General features: G+C 30.5%; 1 protein-coding gene across 3 annotated transcripts in view; it reads left to right on the forward strand.

The window, feature by feature from the left end:
- LOC136989302 (rho guanine nucleotide exchange factor 11-like) overlaps nt 1-19,866 on the forward strand; it is a 110,048-nt gene extending 90,182 nt beyond the window's left edge. For all 3 annotated transcript variants that reach the window (XM_067287423.1, XM_067287425.1, XM_067287424.1), the window contains exons 13-18: nt 6,529-6,638; nt 10,149-10,212; nt 10,338-10,415; nt 12,120-12,226; nt 15,768-15,975; nt 17,736-19,866. In XM_067287423.1, the coding sequence (XP_067143524.1) occupies nt 6,529-6,638; nt 10,149-10,212; nt 10,338-10,415; nt 12,120-12,226; nt 15,768-15,975; nt 17,736-17,872 (704 nt within the window). In that variant the 3' untranslated portion in view covers nt 17,873-19,866. The remainder of the gene's footprint in view (nt 1-6,528; nt 6,639-10,148; nt 10,213-10,337; nt 10,416-12,119; nt 12,227-15,767; nt 15,976-17,735) is intronic.
- The last annotated feature ends 205 nt before the right edge of the window (nt 19,867-20,071 follow it).

Below are 20,071 nucleotides of genomic sequence, written 5' to 3' on the forward strand. Positions count from 1 at the left end.
GGTTAATATATTTTTTTGTACATAATCAGTTATCCAAACAAATCACTAATCCGAACAACCCCAGTCCTCAATTGATTTGGATGACGACTCTCTACTGTATATTAAAATTACCTTTGAATTATGTAGAAATTTTCACAAATAGAAAAAATTTATTAAAGTTTGTTGGAAACTGCATGCAACAACAACAAAACAACAAAAGACGCTTTGAATGGAGTTGAAAATTTAAAAAAAAATGAACTTAGATCAAACTTCTAACTTAAAAAGTAATTTTCGTTTTTAAATAATACATAATACAAAATATTATTGTAAATTTTTATAATAAGATTTTAAAAAGCAATGATGGTCAATACTCCTGTGGCCGTCGGCCATGATATTGTATATTTTGTATATTTTATATTGAATTAGTCTTAGATTTTCTTTGTTCCTTTGTCTAACTCTTTCTAGAACTTTCTTTGTCTAACTCTTTCTAGAACTTTCTTTTGTCTAACTCTTCCTAGAACTCTCTTTGTCTAACTCTTTGCCCTTGGGGGAGGATTATCTTTCCCTCAATAGTAAGAACAAAAGAGGGAGTGAGGCCCTGAAGCAAAACAGACAGAAAGAGTGCCAGTCTGGGTCGAGCTCTTGACGAGAGAAGGTAGAGCTCCAGATCGAGTGTCCGACGATTGGAGGCTACGAGGAGCCAAGGAATCGATAGGAAGGAATTCCTATAAGAGAACTTTGAAGGAAGTCTGGGTTGGAATCCCAAAGAGGTAGGAGCTGAAAAGGAGTGCTCCAGAAAGGGAGAAGGGTGATCTAAGAGGATAAAGTGCAGAGAGAGATCATCGAGGAAAGACGACTCAGTCTGAAAGAAAAAGATTATAGACGAAAGATCTATAAGGAAAAGGGCTACAAACGTAACAAAAGAGAGAGATCCGAAGTTGTTCCCCACCTAAAGACACATCGCAAAGAAACCCGGGTATTTCTACTTCTTTTCTTATCTTTCCTTATTTCTTCTATTCTTCCAATTTCTTTTAGTTTTAAGTTAGTATAAGTTAGTGTAAGTGAATACGGTCCTCGTCAGATTGTCGCGTGTGTGCAAGACAACTGTTTTTTGAGGACAAACTTTTAATTCCTGTATATATAAAATTCTAGAAGTTGTAAAGTTGGGATCCTATGTAAAGAACCTGTTCAGAGAGAATAAAACTACTTTGTATTAAGTTTTATTTTGTACCATTTCGCTCGCGGGATCGTGTACCTCTTGTTACGAACACCACAAATGGCGTCCGCGACAGGATCCCAACTGTAACACGAAGACATTTTGTCGTATATCTTTCTCCTTGTAATATCCCATTGTAATTTTAGTCTATCTTATTTGTATATATACGTATTGTAATGGCCACGAACAACCAAGTGGGGAGCTCGAATTCTGGTGAAGGTTTCGATCCGAGCCCACCGTTAGTCATTACAGGATTCTTGGGCATGATCCCTATGTTCTCTGGAACGCAGGGTGATACGGTCAACATTAAGCAGTTTTTCCAGACAATAGAAAATATAGCTAAGTTGGCCGGATGGAATGACGAGGTCAAGGTAGCGGTACTGCAGTCGCGGTTAAAAGGTGAACCATTGGCCACATTCTTATGTTTGGTAGAGCAATACCCTGGAAAATACAAGGAGATAAAATGTGATTTAATAAAATGTTTTGGGAAGAGAGAGGCTGCAGAAAAGGACTTTGTAGATAAGTTGTTAAGTTTGAAGCAAGGGCATAGCGAGTCCGTAACGGACTTCACGATCCGTACAAAGACGTTACTGGCACGGGCTACCAGGGAAAATAATAAAATAAGCGTACTGTGTGATGATATAATCTTGGAGCGATTTATAAAGGGATTGAGGGGGAACCTTAAGGCCAACGTACTAAGGAGAGCGCCAAAAACGCTGGAAGAAGCATTCGAGGTAGCGGAAGGAGAAGAAAAAATAGAAATAGTGTGTGGTGGCAGGTTCGAACAAAGAGGGGTAAATGTGAACATTGGGGAACAATATGCCGTGGGTGCCGAAGGATGGGAAGATTCAAGAATTCAGGATAATAAAAATGAGGAAAAAATTAAGGGGTTGGAAAAGAAAATCGAATCATTAGTAGAAGCAGTGAATAAGATATTGGATAAAGGGAATCAGGATAGGAGGGTGAATGATAAAAGATGTTACGTATGTGGTGATGCTAGCCATTTTGCCCGTAACTGTCCAAAACGTAAAAGGGAATCGGTTAACCTGATAAAGGAGTGCCATACAGGCCGGCATAGCGCTCCTTGTGTAAGAATTAAGCTGGCCGACAAAGCTTTTAAGTCACGAAAAGGTCTTCCACTAATTAATGGTGAAGTTGAGGGTATTAGACTGTGCTTTCTTATAGATACGGGAGCCGAAAGGTCAGTCTTGAGTTCCACGGTAATGAAACGTATCTCCAGACAAGACATAGCTAGGGCAACTATTGAGGGTGAATTTTTAGGGATAAGAGGCATAAATGGCGAAGTAACAGAATGTGAGAGAGTTTTGTACACCGAGGTGGGATATAGGGATAAGGCATCCAAGATAACCGTAGCATGCATGCAGCTTCCTGGACACACAGAATACGACGGTATCTTGGGAATGGATATACTCGGGAGAATGTATGAAATAATCAGTAGTGTGAGAAGGGCAATGGAGGAAAGTGCAAGCAGTAATGGGGGAAGTAAAGGTGTGTACGATGATTATGCAAATGATACTATAGGTAACATGAGAAACCACAATAAAAGGTTAATGAGGTGGTCAGCAAAGATAGCGGACTGTAATGTTCAAATAAGTCACATAAAAGGGAAGCGCAATAAGGTGGCGGATACTTTATCACGGATGAACGTTAATAGCAATAGGGCTGAGAAGGTGAATAATAATGTAAGAGAGAATAAAGAACTCTGGAGTAAAGTAGTGGAATCACAAGGAGATGGAGAGTTCTTAAGGAAGACGAGGGAAAACTTTAAGGGTCATATCGGAAGGGAAGACATCAGGAAAGTTGCATATGAATTAGGAAGGCAACGTAACCTAAAAAATAGGGGAAGAGAAAACGAGGGTAGGAAGGAAAAATTATGGGAAGAAGGGCAGCGGGTATGGTTACTCCGGAAAGGGAGGAGAAAGAGGACCGGAAAATTTTCTCCAAAGTACTTGGGCCCATATAGAATAGTACGAGTGTTGGGTCCTGTAACTGTTGAACTTGGTAGTAACCGCCAAGATGAGAGATGGGTGGTACACACCGACCGGATCAAACCATGTTATGCTCCAATATATAAAGAAGGTAGGAGGAGGAACCCTCAGTATGTGAAGAGAAGAGAGTCACCCGTAAGAGATGAGGAAGAAGATGAAGATCCCACTGATTACATACGGACATGGTTACCCAGGAGAAGACCCGTACTAAATTCACCCACACAGGATGTGGAAGAGGTCGAGAACGAGGGTGCCGGTGAAAGGTGTACTGAAGATGATAAAGAAAAAACGCCGCAACACCCCTATAATACGCGTAGATGTAAAGTCAACTACCGTAGATTGCACTACGGAGTGTGACTCTTATGAGGGGGGCGTATGTGGCCGTCGGCCATGATATTGTATATTTTGTATATTTTATATTGAATTAGTCTTAGATTTTCTTTGTTCCTTTGTCTAACTCTTTCTAGAACTTTCTTTGTCTAACTCTTTCTAGAACTTTCTTTTGTCTAACTCTTCCTAGAACTCTCTTTGTCTAACTCTTTGCCCTTGGGGGAGGATTATCTTTCCCTCAATAGTAAGAACAAAAGAGGGAGTGAGGCCCTGAAGCAAAACAGACAGAAAGAGTGCCAGTCTGGGTCGAGCTCTTGACGAGAGAAGGTAGAGCTCCAGATCGAGTGTCCGACGATTGGAGGCTACGAGGAGCCAAGGAATCGATAGGAAGGAATTCCTATAAGAGAACTTTGAAGGAAGTCTGGGTTGGAATCCCAAAGAGGTAGGAGCTGAAAAGGAGTGCTCCAGAAAGGGAGAAGGGTGATCTAAGAGGATAAAGTGCAGAGAGAGATCATCGAGGAAAGACGACTCAGTCTGAAAGAAAAAGATTATAGACGAAAGATCTATAAGGAAAAGGGCTACAAACGTAACAAAAGAGAGAGATCCGAAGTTGTTCCCCACCAAAAGACACATCGCAAAGAAACCCGGGTATTTCTACTTCTTTTCTTATCTTTCCTTATTTCTTCTATTCTTCCAATTTCTTTTAGTTTTAAGTTAGTATAAGTTAGTGTAAGTGAATACGGTCCTCGTCAGATTGTCGCGTGTGTGCAAGACAACTGTTTTTTGAGGACAAACTTTTAATTCCTGTATATATAAAATTCTAGAAGTTGTAAAGTTGGGATCCTATGTAAAGAACCTGTTCAGAGAGAATAAAACTACTTTGTATTAAGTTTTATTTTGTACCATTTCGCTCGCGGGATCGTGTACCTCTTGTTACGAACACCACACTCCAATCACTCAATCTAGTTCTTATTTAACTGATGAAAAGCCTGCAACCAAGAATGCCCTTTCTGATTCAATTCATGTGGGTGGAATCATCTTTAATGCATTTAAGAGAAGACAGGTGTTGTGTTTTTTTGCCTGTAGCCTGGAAGATTTCTAGTTTGTTTTTAAGATTGTAGTACTTCTTTTGCTCTCTAATATTCTTGATTTGTCTTCCTTGGCTGTTTTAATAGAAACATCAAGCTTATAGCCCGATAATTCAGCAGTTTGTTTATCTTCAATAATCAAGTTTATGAAGAAAAACTTCATACTTGCAGACTTCATACTCATTTGTATCCTTTTGTCCAATTTGCACAACCTGACGTTATGCAGTTATTGAAGCTACTGGGCATGATTAAAAATTAAGACAGCATAAACACAATTATTCCAGATATTACAGGTTCTGACAAGTAAAGAATTTTCAGAGTTCTGCCACAAATAAACTACATATTGATTATTGACCATTTGTGACATGCTGTAACGAGCAAAAATTTAAAAAAGTAATAAGTAGGTTTAAAATTAATAAATACAAATGTATTCTGACAGTTTATGAGTTAATTATACTTTATATTTGCAAAATTTCCTCAACCTTAACACAAAATAAGAAAAAAGTGAATTTTTAAGAAATTTGCAGGATTTCCCAGGATATTTCCGGGGATTCCGTTTGAGAAACTATAAACCTAATGCATACTTGATGATAATGCATACTTGCCAACCTTAGAATAAAGATGAGGTTGACCTGATAGGTAGAAATGGCTGATTTTTGGAATCCAAAGGCTAAGAAATAAAAACACAATTTGTAGAAAGATTGCAGATAAAACTTGCACCACTTTTAAGCATTTATTTAAACTTCACAATCCTAAGTTTTTGGATAGTTCTAAATCATTTAATAAATTATTAAAAATTATAATTATTAATTTCGATAAGAGATGTTGTTTAAAGTCTACCTCTAGTACCAAATTACTTAGTATCTAAACATTAATAATAGTGGATTTATAGCTCAATTGTTTAAGGCGATTGTTTGCTTGAGTGTTTTTCTATTGAATAATGTTTACCTTCTTCATCATAGTAACTCCATAATTTCTGGCAAATGACTATATATTATTGTTTTATTTCAGCTAGGTATCAAAACCGCATGTCTGACACTTATGGAATCCGGGATGCTTATTTATAATATTGGGCATTTAACTAAAATTCATATTCAACTTAGAAAGCAAATCTTACAATATCATGTGCCTGTTCTTCTTTATGATTAGTTCTATCATACTTGTCAATTTCTCTGTGACAGCATTAGCTTGTCCTGTCTGTAAAGCATCACTTTTATTTTTGATGCCATTATTGAATTTATATGCTGAATCATCCATTTGACTTCTATTTAAACAGGCACAACCAACAACTGCAGACATTATCCTATGAATGTTAGCTAGTAAATGTTAGCCTTCAACATTAAAAAGTTTTATGACAAACCATGTCACCTCTTTTGTATATGGCTCTACAACAAAACTGTGATGTTTGAAGCCACTTTTGAAGAACAATCATCTACATTGACATTGGCAATGGAACTACACAAGCAACGATGCACATCATAACACAGAACGTTACACAGGACGTTCATATAATTCATATAATTGACTGAAACATAAACAATAAATTCCAGTTTTTATTTGATCCTTCTTCATATTTTTTTCATTATGTGATATAAATCATTTTAATTATATGAAATATTTCCATTCCATAAGAAATTACAATATTTTAAAAATTTTAGTGTTGCCCATAGGTTCTGAAATATATGTGCCATTCCTATATAAATTTATTTTTTATTTAAAAATTAGTATGAACTGTATATTAAATTGAGTCATTAAAATTTTACAGTAATTTATTATAAACGCACATACACAAAAGCAAATTACACATTAAATCTTTTATTGTATACATTCAGAAAAGTAATAAATATTTTTATATGTTCTTTAAATAAACCATTTATTTATAAATACTTTTGAATGAATTTTTCAGAACAACTGAGGCGAAAAGAACAACAAATTGCAAAAATTTTGTCAGAAAAAGAGAAATTAGTTGCACAAATATTACAGATTTCACCTGAAGAATTTGAACATATTGCAAAGGTATCTATTTTCATAAATGTTTTTAGATTTACAAAAAATATAAAATAAAATTTGTGAAAAATTCTTATAATTGAAATTAAAACCATGTTTTATAATTGTAGTGAAAGATATATGTTTATTTTTTCTGTATTACATAAATTCTTTAAAGATTTGTTTAACAGCTTTTATTGAAACTTATCGTAACTTCATTCATTGACACAAATTATTTTAAATTTTAAAAATTTTTGACAAATGACATCTTAATAAATGAAATTTTTAAATTTTTATTTATAATAGATTCAAAATTTTGTATTTTATATAAAATATCATTTAAAAATTTATTTTTAAACATACAGTCTAACTTGTTTATAACGTCATTGGATGTAACGACAACCCTAATATAATGTCAAATTTTTATCGGTTCCATGATTTTACTATACTAGATAATGTTAAAAAACCCATTTGTATTGCATTGTATTGCAAGTTATACTAGTCATGAAAACTCATACTTAATATTACTTTTTAACTATTCACATTTGTTTTTATAATATAACTGATAATCATATGGAATATTTTTATTACCATATTACGTAGACATTGTAAAATTTTTTGACGAATTATTATGACAACAAAAAGAATTTCTTTCTATATCTATATTAAGTAGAAGTAGTTTCAACAAATTTTAAACCTTCAGTATAATATCAATACTGATTATAAAAATATAAACATCCATTAATCTAATATTTTAGATTAATGTCAAACAATTGCCAGATTACCATTATTATAGCATTATTATTATATCTCTTGATGGCACTTAATGCCTTCTTCTAGTTATAATTAAATTAATATTTCATAATTAAATTTATCAAGACATAGCACCCAAATCCTACCTTTAGGTCAAATTACGTGATGTTTAATTATTAATAGTATCCAAAAGTAATCCAGAAATTTTGTTTGACAGTACTACTTATTAACTTATAAATGTAAAAATGAGAGAATATAAAACAATGCATATTAATTTCAAAGATATTTTTTAAATATATTAAAAAAAGAAAATATAAAACATATTAAAGTTTAAAAGTTGAATTTTCCTTAATTCAATATTAATGAAATGCATAGAGAGAGTATGGTCAATGTTCTTGATCAAAAGTTTGGAACTTTGACCAATTGACACTTAAAAATTCCTTGTTTTTAACTTTATTTATTAAATCACTACTAATTAAATATAGCATGAGACTTTATATAGACTTTATAGATCAGATAATTTAAGAACACTGTCTATCAGCATTAATAAACTTCAATAAGTAGAACACAAGTATAGCAAATACAAAAACTATACAAGTTCTAAAATTTATTTTCTTTTCACCTGAAGAAAACATTTGACAAATATCAAAAGTACATGCATAATTTTTACATTTTTTGGGTTGCAATTTGAAAAAGTTGTAGACCTATAAATTCCCACTGTTTTCCATCCGTTTGCCTTTCCCTAATCTCAAGAATGGAGTTATATAGATGAAAGACAAGATCAGATATAGAAACCTTAGGGGCAGAAGACCCAATTAACTGTATACAATCTTCTGATGAAAACCAGAAATTGTGTTATTTCAATTCAAACATTTTCTGCTAAGTGTGTTAGACAGATGACCAGCACAACTCTAATTTGAAAGGAAAAGTATGATGTACAGGGGCAAGCCATTACTATTGATTATTTGGAGAGCATATATTTTAAATTAAATAAATTAAAAATATGATTAAAAATTGCAGCTTGGCATTGTGACAATTTTACAATAAATAATGCTCATTGTGTTTGTGTTCTACTTATTAAAGTTTATTAACATTGATAGACAGTGCTTTTAAATTTTAACTAGTAAGAGTTACTTAGTATGAGAAGATAATTATGTCTCTCATAGTTTATGGATTTTGTTATAAGTTATAATACATTTATACATTTATTATAATTGTAATTTGAGACTTTCACAAGAAATCAAAATTTGTTACAGTGCTGTTGGTCATAGGAATGAACTTTAAAGGCAAAAATACTGATAATACATTTTTAGAATTAGATTGTTCTAAAAAATTCAATAATTGTCATGATAAACTGACATGATAAATTTTTAATATTTGAATTATATATTTGATAAGCTTGTTTTTGATTTAACAGAACATTAATCACAGATTTCAAAGTTGTATTTGTAATATGGTATCTTAAAATCTCAATTTTTACTTAAAATTCCAATATTACCTACTTTTTAAAATCCAGATATTATCCTTATTATAAATAAAAGAAAAATAATATATGTGATATAAATAAAAATTAACTCCTTATAAATTATCATTACCATAAATATATAACAACACCTTTAAGATTTAACACCTTACTATATATATATATATAATATCAATTGGTATGTTTATTATGTGAACATAACAAGATTAATGATATAAACTTGAGCTGATAAGTCAAAAATTACATAATTTAATTCAATATGCTTATATTAAAAAGAAAAACTACTTTATTGGTGTGTTTTTTAAAAATGAAACAAATTACAGTGAAATTTTAGTTTTAGGAATACTGCAGATTGATTATTGGATGTCCTGTACTTAATCGACCTTAATTACAAATATAATTTGAAAATACAAAGAATCCAATTAAAATTATTAATAGAAAAAATCAGAAGAACCTAAATAAGAATTGAATCCAAATCCTTCATAGCAATTGGTAAATTCCTTATCCATAATTATTTTCAATATAGTAGAATCCAGATTTTCTGATCTAAATGAGCTCAATAGTTTTGTGAAATTAACAAAAAACGTTGATTATCCAACATTTTGCTAATCTTCTGTTGTTGGAAATAGTGAGTTAGAGGTGAAACAAATTGTAAATTTAATAGAAGACCAGTGGTATAAAATCAATTCTTTCAATTGAATAATTATTTTCTTTTTCAATTGTCATGCTTCTCAAACAATTAAATTATATTAAGAAGAAAAAAAAATACAATAAAAATTATGGAATTTACTGTACAAACATAAATCATTACCACATGCAATATAATAGTATTAACAAACAATAAATATGTATGAGCAATATAACACTATAAATATTTATATGTATACTATAAATGTATTACTATATTTATTACTATATGTATTACTATATGTATTACTATAAATATTATCATGAAAATATTGAATAAAGTAGGTAACCAAAAGTCAGATTATCAAAACTCATTGTATTGCAAGTTATACTAGTCATGAAAACTCATACTTAATATTACTTTTTAACTATTCACGTTTGTTTTTATAATATAACTGATAATCACATTGAAATGCATTATAGAAAACTAGATTTTTCTATTAATCAACTAAAAAAGTTATTCCTTTTAATTTGTTTCTAGTGAAATTATGAAGTTACTTTTAAGTTTTAAAAATATAATGAATTATAACGTTAAATTAAATTTCTCTTTTAAAAGTATATTATAAAATTCCTTAAGATATTTTTACTTTTTATTTATTTTGTAATTTTTCTAATAGATTGTGAATGAAATGGATGGTAACAAAAATGTTAAGGAGCTTTTGTTATCTGCCATATATCAATGTAAGAATATCTTACATAAATAATAATGTCTGTAAATTAAAGTAATTGACAAATTAAATGAATTTATATAAATAATATTCTTTTGTTGCATTTTATTTTAATTTTGTATACTTTTTTTTATGCAGCAAACCAGCTTTCCGTTCTTCTCAATAATACCCTACAAGTTACTGAAGAAGATACCATAAGTGCGTCTAGTCCAGAAGGTATATATTTTTATAACTACAGTGGGTGGTTGGTTAATGAACATAATCCGTTCCAAGACTTTGTTTGCTATCCGAATTGTTTGTTAACCGATTATCAATTTACCATAGGTTTTTATGGGAATTTGATTAATTTGTTCTGGAGAACCCAAAAAATAAAAAAATATATACTTTCTTACTACATTTATTTACATATAATAATAAAAATACATATATACACAGTCTTGCATTTTTATCAGTCATGTTTTTTTGTTTGTGGGGGTTAAAGAATCTGTCTAATGTCAATTGCTTTTCTCTCTTCTTCAGGATTTTCAGAAGTAATTAATAACATTGTAATCAATGTTCCCTCTAATTTTTTTTTGTATATGAGCAGAACATGTACTTCTCTGAGCAAAAAAAGTTTTGCTGAGCATATATATATATATATAAAATCTTATTTTTTCCTATAAAAATTAATATAATTAATTATAAAGTAGAGATTAAAATTTATTTTTAAACATACTTCCATACAAAATATTATCTTTTGTCAATGATTTAATGCATTTAATTGAAATATATGTAGCAATAATCATGTTGCAGACAGAGTGAGAAATAAGTAAACAACAATTCAAATTAGTGTGCATGCTTGCATGTGCGGCATACAATAATATTACGACATAAATTCTTGTGCACGGCTACAATTTGAGCAGTACACAGCCACACAGCTTAGAGGGAACATTGATTATAATTGTAGAGATCCCCAAGCCTATTAACCTCAACCTGGTTTGTATGCCATTTTAAGACCATTGATCTGACATTCCCCACTTCTTCAAAAGATCTTTAATTAATGGCAGATATCGGCATTAATCCTCTTTTTTGGAAGAAAACATATCTCGCCGAGTTTCTTGGTGTTCTTTATTCAAGAGTTCTCGGTGTTTTTCTGTTGTCAGATTCGTTTAAGGTTCCATTACAAGCTCTTCAATGTTCTTTATTTCTCAGATGTGATTTTTGTTACTCCTTTAGCTGCTTGAATCTTCTTGATTATATTGTACCTTTCTTAGATAAGGTTGAACTGCACCCTACTGTAGATTTGTTCAAGCCATACTGCCCAGCAACATCAGACATCTTCTGCCCACTCTCTACTTTTACTATTATACTCTCACCTTTCGAAAATAAAAACTGACGCAAAACTTAACAAGTGCCTGCCTGACAGTCTCGCGAATACTATAAAAGAATTGTTTCTGTCAGAAAAATGAAAGGCTGGAATTACAAGGGAATATTTCAAAGTTTGAGGAATACTATCTGATCACTATATATCAGATTGAGCATCGATGCCGACATCTTCCGCACTCTGAAAAGTTTCAAATTGCTATCTGAAGACAAGGGAAAATCAATCAGTATTTGCTATTTCTGTTGCTTCTTTTATTGTTTGTTCAGTGAAGTGTTTGTTATCCGAACACATGTTTGTTGTCTGATCATAAAAATCTTTCGTGAAAGTGTTCGTTAACTGATCTGTTCATTAACTGATCACTTACTGTATTATTGTTTTTAAAAGTACAATAATAAATAATTCTTTAGAATATAATTGTCAAAAATTAGCAATTAATGAGAAAATTGAAATATTAATTGATTATTATTATAATTTTTAATTACAGTTGTAACATAAATAATAATACTGTGCTTTCTCCATGTGAAACTTTAGTTTTTAAATTTATATAAAATATTTAGGGATGTCTCAAGCAAGAACAAGAAAAAAAATGGGTATGCATGGGATGTGTCCTGAAAAATTATTATCCATATCAATGGCTTTAAATAAGTGTTTAACAGAATTACTGGTAAGAAAGTACATTAATCCTTTTAATATTTTATGATAATTTAATTCGTATAAAGCAAAAAGTATATCAGTAATTAATATTACACTAAAAGCTTACAAAACTTTTAAATCAGTATTTTATGAATTTAATTTTAATGATCTAATTAAAATTTCTTTATTAGATCATTTTTATGTAATATTTTATAATTTTGATAATAAATCCAAAAATATGTAGTTAATGTATTAAATTTCAATAATAGTTAATCTGTGTGTGAGAAGTATCAAGTTTCAGACACACTTTGTACTGTACTGTAATTAAAAGATGAAATTTTTAAAAACAAAATATATTTCATTTACATTAAAAATTTATGTTTTTCTTCTATATCTTTGCCTTTTCCCATGTTTATATGGGGTCAGCATTTCCTTCTCTAATATGTTTTTTCCATTTCTCCCTATCAAAGGCTTCTTCTCTCTTAAGTCCCATCTGGTTCACATCTTCTTCCACCTTATCTTTCCAATTCATCTTTGGTCTTCCTCTTTTCCTCTTTCCTTTTACTACCAGTTTTCTGATCTTCTTTCCAACATAATTGTCACTTCTTTGCTCTACGTGGCCAAACCACCTCAACCTACATTCTTGCATCTTTTTGCTCAAGGGGCCCACCTTAACAGAACCTCTAATAAAATCATTCCTTATTCTATCCTTCCTTGACACCTCACATATCCATCTCAACATTCTCATTTTTGCCACCTCCATCTTTCTTTCTTGGGCTCTTGTTATTGCCCATGTCTCAGCTCCATATAACATTGCATGTCTAACAACTGATTTATACAATTTTCCTTTCAGAGTGCAGCTAACTTTCTTGTTAAATAACACACTGCTCAGCTTCCTCCAGTTCATCCATCCACATTGAATTCTGTGCTGCACCTCCGAGTTCAATCCTCCTCCCATTTCGACAAATGTCCCAAGATATTTAAAACTCAGAACAAAAGGGAGCAGCACCTTTTGGATTTTAATATTACACTCATCTCTACCATTTAGAGTCATATAAGCTGTTTTAGTTCTGCTAATCTTTATGCCCCTTTCTTCCAAAACTTTCCTCCAATCTTCCAGTTTCTTCTCAGCCTTGGTTTGGGAAAGTTCACACAGCACAATATCATCCGTACATGGCATACTCCACGGAGCCTCACACTTCACGTCACACACCAACACATCCTTGGTTTGGTAGCCCCAGCTATTTGACAGTTTTTGGGTGACATGGCTGTGTATCGTATTGGGGGACGGCCTAACACAGTTATAACTTACTTGTAATCTAGCAGACATTCCATGTAGTTTTGGCATAGTTTTATGGCCAGATGCCCTTCCTGATGCCAACCCTATTTATTATAAGGCTAAATATATATATAATTTATTATGTTTTTATACTATAATATTTGAGAAAGGATTTTATCATTAGTTGATAAGGCAAACACTCAACAGAAAAGAAACACGTGTAGTAGACAATAGAAAATTAATTTATTTATGCATGATAATAATATACAAACAGGCCTGCTGTAAGCGGGCGTGCAAGGCGTGCACCGCACATGGGCGGCACGTCCAGGGGGCGGCAAATTGGTATTGCTGGCAAGCTCAGCGTAGGTAGTCATAGTTAAACAGGGGAGGCATAATCAGTATTGCACACGGGCACTCACACAGCTAGCGGCACTGCTGTATACAAAACATGCAATGCCACTGTCATTTTTCTCTAAATATGCTTAATTGAAGAGTTGAATTCTGAACACAATTATAATTATTTGCTTTTCATTCTATATTGTAGTAAATCTTCTTAAAAGCTACATGTAATTTGCGATAAATTTTACAAACTTATCACACCACAGTTTTCAATTGGAAAGTTCACTGAAATTTTATAAAATGAAATTGGTTTATTAATAGACTGAAATTTCAGTTCACTGAAATTTCAGTCTATTAATAAACCAATTTCATTTTATAAAAAGTAGACTGAAATTTCAGTTCACTGAAATTTCAGTCAATTGAAAACTGTGGTATGTGAAGTCCATTAATTTTATAGCAAATTACATATAGCTATTAAGAAGAGTTATTCTAAACACAATGTTTTCTGCTGCAAAAAGTATTGTGACAATAGTGGCACTGTAAATGGCTGTATTTTGAAGTTGAATTTATGTGAAACCATAATGTTTAAAGTGCCAAAGTACAAGTGATGTGACTTTGGGCATTTAAAACATTACAGCTTATATTTACATCATTTCAATATTCCAGAGAATTTGTAACCTAGTGAGTTTTTTATCAATCTATTATAAAATTGAAATGAATTCATTCACTAGAAAAAGTGTTTTTTTGCCTCTCCTGCAAAATTTTGTATTTTGGTATTTACAACATTATGGTATGGCACACTTCATACAAGTTCAGATGGATTCCAACTCTAAGGTGGTTTATCCAGCAGTCACCCTAAACCTGATAGTCAGTGGGACAATTAAAAAATATTGCAATTCATACAAAATAATTGAGAATACTTATTACAAAAAGATTTCTTTATCACTAATCCTTAATACTAACTTATACTAAGGAAGGAAAATTGAAGATAGAGGCGAGAGGTAGGAAAGATGGCAGATAGAAGAGAATAAAGGTACTCAAGTCGTGTATTTCTGTTGTCATGAAAGACACTTGAAAGCTTCTTACATACAATACACAATTCTGTCTTCTTTTCCTTGGGCCCTGAGGGTTTTTACTTGTATCAAAATTGCAGGTTGCTCATTTGAAACTTGCAACTAGTCAAGTTTGATGCTGATCTTAACACACTAATTTTGGCCCAGGAATTTCAAAGTTCCCACTTAAAGTTATGACTTCACCCATCTACTTGGGTATCAGACACTGTAAATTCTCTCCTTTCATCATCCTCTCCCTTTGGCACCAGTTCAAAAGTGACTTCCCTTTACCTTGTATGTCCTTAGGTGACCTCGTATTCATTATGCTGGTGATTCTAGGAAATGTCTATTACTTCCAGAAAAGAAGAATTAAGGAGATTAGAAAGTTCTAGAAGGCAGAAAGAACAAAAAACAAGGGAAAAATTTATGAAGGACAAAACAGACAATACAGTTTACAGCCACAATACATTGTTTATTCTTATTTATTTTTTAATCAAGGTGATCAAGTGAAAGAATTTACAAAAAGTGTGAGGAATTTGAAAACTCTGTGAGTCAGAATTAACAATACCATGAGTCTGTGGTGCAACAAGCAAAGCCATCTCACACTATTTCTTGCAAGTTATGTTGTTTGATCATCTGCTACGATCAACAATAATAAATCTTAATATAATACATTGTAGTTAGCAGATACACACTTATATAATTTTATTATAAAATTTAGAATTTATCTTCCTATTTGAATATTTTTAAGCACATTTTTCATTGGATTTTTCTAAATAATTAAGTTTAGATTTAAAATAAATGTGAAAAATATGTAAAGATCTTAAATAAATGATCTTTTATAAGAATTTTAAAAATAAATTAACTGTTTAATTTTTAAATATTTTAAAATTTTATTTCAGTCAGTAATTACAGAGCATGAAGAAGAGAGGAAGCAATTAAAAACTGAACTAAAAAATTCAAAAGAACAAATTCATCTTTTACATGAAACGCATCGCAATTGTTCATTGCAGTCTTCTCTGAATACTCAAAACAGATCAAATATTGGAAGTCTTTTTCCCACTACCGAATGTTGCTGTAATATTAATGTTAATCAGTTTCCTACAAATGGTAAGAATTTTAATTAGTTATAATTTATTATTAAAAATACTGATGAAGATATATGTTCTATCAACATTCCCTTTGTATCTTGACTATTATTTCTATGAGGGCTTCTATTACTTTTGCTCTTTTTTAATTTGGATCTCCCTCTCCTTTTATTTCTGTATTTCTTTCAGTTTGGACCAACTTCTGCATCTTCTAATTTTCCTTTTCTTTGGTTTCCCCTTTCCGTCTTATTAGAAATATGTTTTTTTCATTTAAATTCTTACTTTTTTTTATATAAAACTATAAAATTGTTTATGAAACAAGTATATGTCAGAACTCATTAATTCCTAAACTCTGTTCTGCACAATTCATGTCTTGCTATCAATTTAGACAGTCTAAAATTGTTTTAAAAATCTTTTTGTAAACCACTTAAAGTTGAATAAAATATTCAGTATTATTATTAATGTGGTTCATAGCATAATTTTTCATATTTTATAATTTTTTTTGATCCAGTGTAATTAGAAGAAATATTTTTTATTAACCATATTCCACTCCTAAAAACTGGTTGTATGAATGTTACCTCAAACTTCAAATAGTACTGGTTTAAACTGTTTCATATATTTTTGAAAAGTTCTGTTGATGAAGTAAAGAATTCTTTAAAAACATATTTTTCATACATTTTTTAGATAAATTAATGCAATAGTTAATTACTTGCAAATACCTATTATTGTAGAGATTCAAGTTTTTGGCTTATGGACTTAATAATTATTCTGTTTTAAGTTGGAGCATCTTCCTCTCATTCCTTTTCCATGTCAGTTAACTGCATTGTGAATCTGACTCATTTAAAATAGGCACAAGGGTGCAAGTCATGTTACCCATAGTGTACTGAATATTAACTTCTTAACTTCTACAGAAACTGCACTAGTACAACTACCAATTCTACTACCATGAAATGCAGTAAAAACTTCTTGTCTTTCAGTCTTAAATGATTAAATGTAATTTTCTGAAGAAGATTGTTTAAGACAATTAAAATTGTTTGAGAATAAAGAAATTTTTTCTGTATTTCATGGTTGTTGGGTTGGTAGTTGTACTAAATATTATCTTTCAAACAGTAATAATAATAATAAGTATTATTTATGGTTTATTTGCATTATTATTTTGATTAATATTACACGGTGTGTCTAAAAAGTTTGGTGAATGTTAGGAAATCTTGAATGCAATAGATGCCACAAGTTTAAGCATGCATGTGGACATCCAGGGAATGTCTGGACTTGCCTTCTAGTGTGGAATATGCATGGCTGCAAGTGGGTTTCTGTCACAGTCATTCGAGCACAGTCTGTGTTAGAGGTGGCATCAAAGTGCAATGGAACAACAGCACAACATGCATCAAATTGGGGAAAATGGTGATAGGGATGCATGAAATGTTGATCATAGTAATCTTGCACCCATAGACTTGTTCTTCTTTCCTTGCCTCAAAGAGGTAATTAAGGGATCAAAGTTTACTGACATCTCTGCAATTCAGGCCCACGTGACAGCAGTTTTTTAAGGCATTTCCCAAACAAAAATTTTTCAATTGTTTCTAAAAGCTTTATGAATGTTATCTAAAGTGTGATGTGTTTCAAGGAGAGTATTTTGAAGGCCAATAAAAGTAACTCCTATGTATCTTCTGTTTTATTGTTTTTATTATAATATTCATCAAACTTTTCAGACACATCATGTACTTATCTAATATATTAAATAAATAAAATTTTTATTAAAAATGTTGCTCTTTTCTTATTATTTAGAACAGTATTGCCACTGTAAAGAAGATAAAGACAGAAAACCAATTAGCGAAGAGAATATTTATATGCAAGGTTTGCCTAGTTCTACAGACGATTCAACGAATACGTCTATAGACCATCCTGTTAATACCAATTCGTGATATCATAAATCGAACAAAAAAATCTGAACGACACAAATTAATTTGAGATGTTAACGATGGGTCTTCCTTCTTTTTAACATCGTAATTGTAATTATTATTATATTCCCATCCAGTAAGGGAATTCATATTGTAAAAAATACATTGTAATATAAATATTTCGTAGTATGTATAATAGTCTCTAAAAAATTTTATTTTTCATTTTTTTTCAAAAATAGTTTAATAATAGTTTCTATTTGCTAATCTTTAGTATTTTAGTAACTCATGAAACACAGTTATGTAATATATCAATCATAATTCTGTTCATATCTAATTTATTTGATTTTTTTTATAATTGTATAAATAGACTGTTTATATTTCTGCTTCTAGTCATATTCACAAATGAATTTTCAAATTATTCTATTAAATAATTGCTAACTCAACAAATGTACAAATAGCAAACACGATTGATTATTTTTGAATCGATGATATTGACTAAAATCTACATTCTCTACATTTATACAGAACTTTATGCTTTTATTATAGATAAAAATAATTCTTTATTGTTAATACAATAAAGAAATGATAAGGATTTAAAAAAATATACCAACCTGAAAGTAATTGTATTACCTGAAAGCGTAGTACAAAACTCTGTATGAGATATAAACTTGTTTCTCTATTTTATTGTTTATTTCTTAATTCACATATTTGAATATTTCAATTTTGACTGCACAATTTTAATAGAAGTTATTGAAATTACAAACAACATTAATCTTGAATTTTTATTTATAGGACGATTCAAAAGTCTCCATACAAAACACAAATTACCTGAAGGAATGGATTTATAGTGTGTGTGCACATATATCATTAGATATGTTAACAGGAATCTGTCACAAGTGAGAATGCATTCAGTTAAATGATACCCTCGCAGATCATATTCTGTGACTTATGAGTGACTGTATAATCAGTATCAGCTCTAGCCTTATCTGCAATCTGTGCGAGAGGTTTTGGCATACCCTGGCTTGCTAATTGATGTATAAATAGTATAAATTTTATGTCCATTATCTTGTGGCATCCCATGCAGCCACACAGTTTGTTTGTACTGTATTTAGAGCTGGTAGTCTTGTAATAAATGAACCATTTTCGTATATATGAAGACTTTTGAATCACCCTATGTTATATATATATATCAAATATTCTTTTTTCTTAAGATATTTGTAATTTATACACATGGAGAAGTTTGTTCGCCACTTGTTTCTCATAGTAGAAGCCTTTTTTAAAATCATGTAGATTATATGCATGCATCATAAAACAAAAAAAAACTATGATTATTATGCAAGAAATCAGTGTCTAATTTGATAAAAAAATCATTATAATTTGGGTGATAGAATATACCCCATTGTGATGAATGAAATGTTTTCAATCAAGTTTTTTAATATCATATATTATTTTTTTTCTCTTTTTGTTAATGTTGTTAATGCTTTATATTTAATTTTGATATTAATATAAAGCATATTCTTATACAAAATATGTTGTTTGATATATCATTTCTGGGTACTCCAATTGTGATAAGAAAAAAAAAACAAAATATTTTTCCATGTAGTTAGTTATATATAAATTAATTGTTGATGAGAATTCTGGTCGAAAACCTAGTTTTTATTTTCAATTTATTTCAATGATTCCCATGTAAATTCCTTTATTATATATATATAAATATATACAAATTGTAAATATTCTAAAGCAAAATACTCAGGAGTTGCACTTATTCTTTGGATCTAATATCAGGTATGGAGTTACAACCCTTTGATAAGGAGATTACTGATCATTAAAATCATATATCCAAATATTTCCTAGAGTAATTTACTCTTCTTAATCTATAATATTTTGAAATAATTATCAAAAGAATTAAATTGTACTGAAGGTAGTGCCAAGAAACCAAATTATGAATCATATAATAATTATTGAATGAAGCAAAATATTTATTAAAAAAAATTAATAAAAATAGTAATAGATAAAAATGTTTCAAAGTATTTTTAATTTCTAAGTCAAATAAAAATATAAAAAAATCTTTGAAATATTTTAATTAATTTACACTATTTAAAATTAATGTAAAGAATAAAAAGGAAAAGAATTTTGTTGAAAATACAGGAAAAAAATAAAATAAAAATTATTAAAAATTAGAATATTTGAATTAATTTAGTGCTTTTTTTAAATTTCAGTTTC

Source organism: Centruroides vittatus, unplaced genomic scaffold (assembly GCF_030686945.1).
Source record: "Centruroides vittatus isolate TY-2023 unplaced genomic scaffold, ASM3068694v2 scaffold_464, whole genome shotgun sequence".
Lineage (NCBI taxonomy): Eukaryota > Metazoa > Arthropoda > Arachnida > Scorpiones > Buthidae > Centruroides > Centruroides vittatus.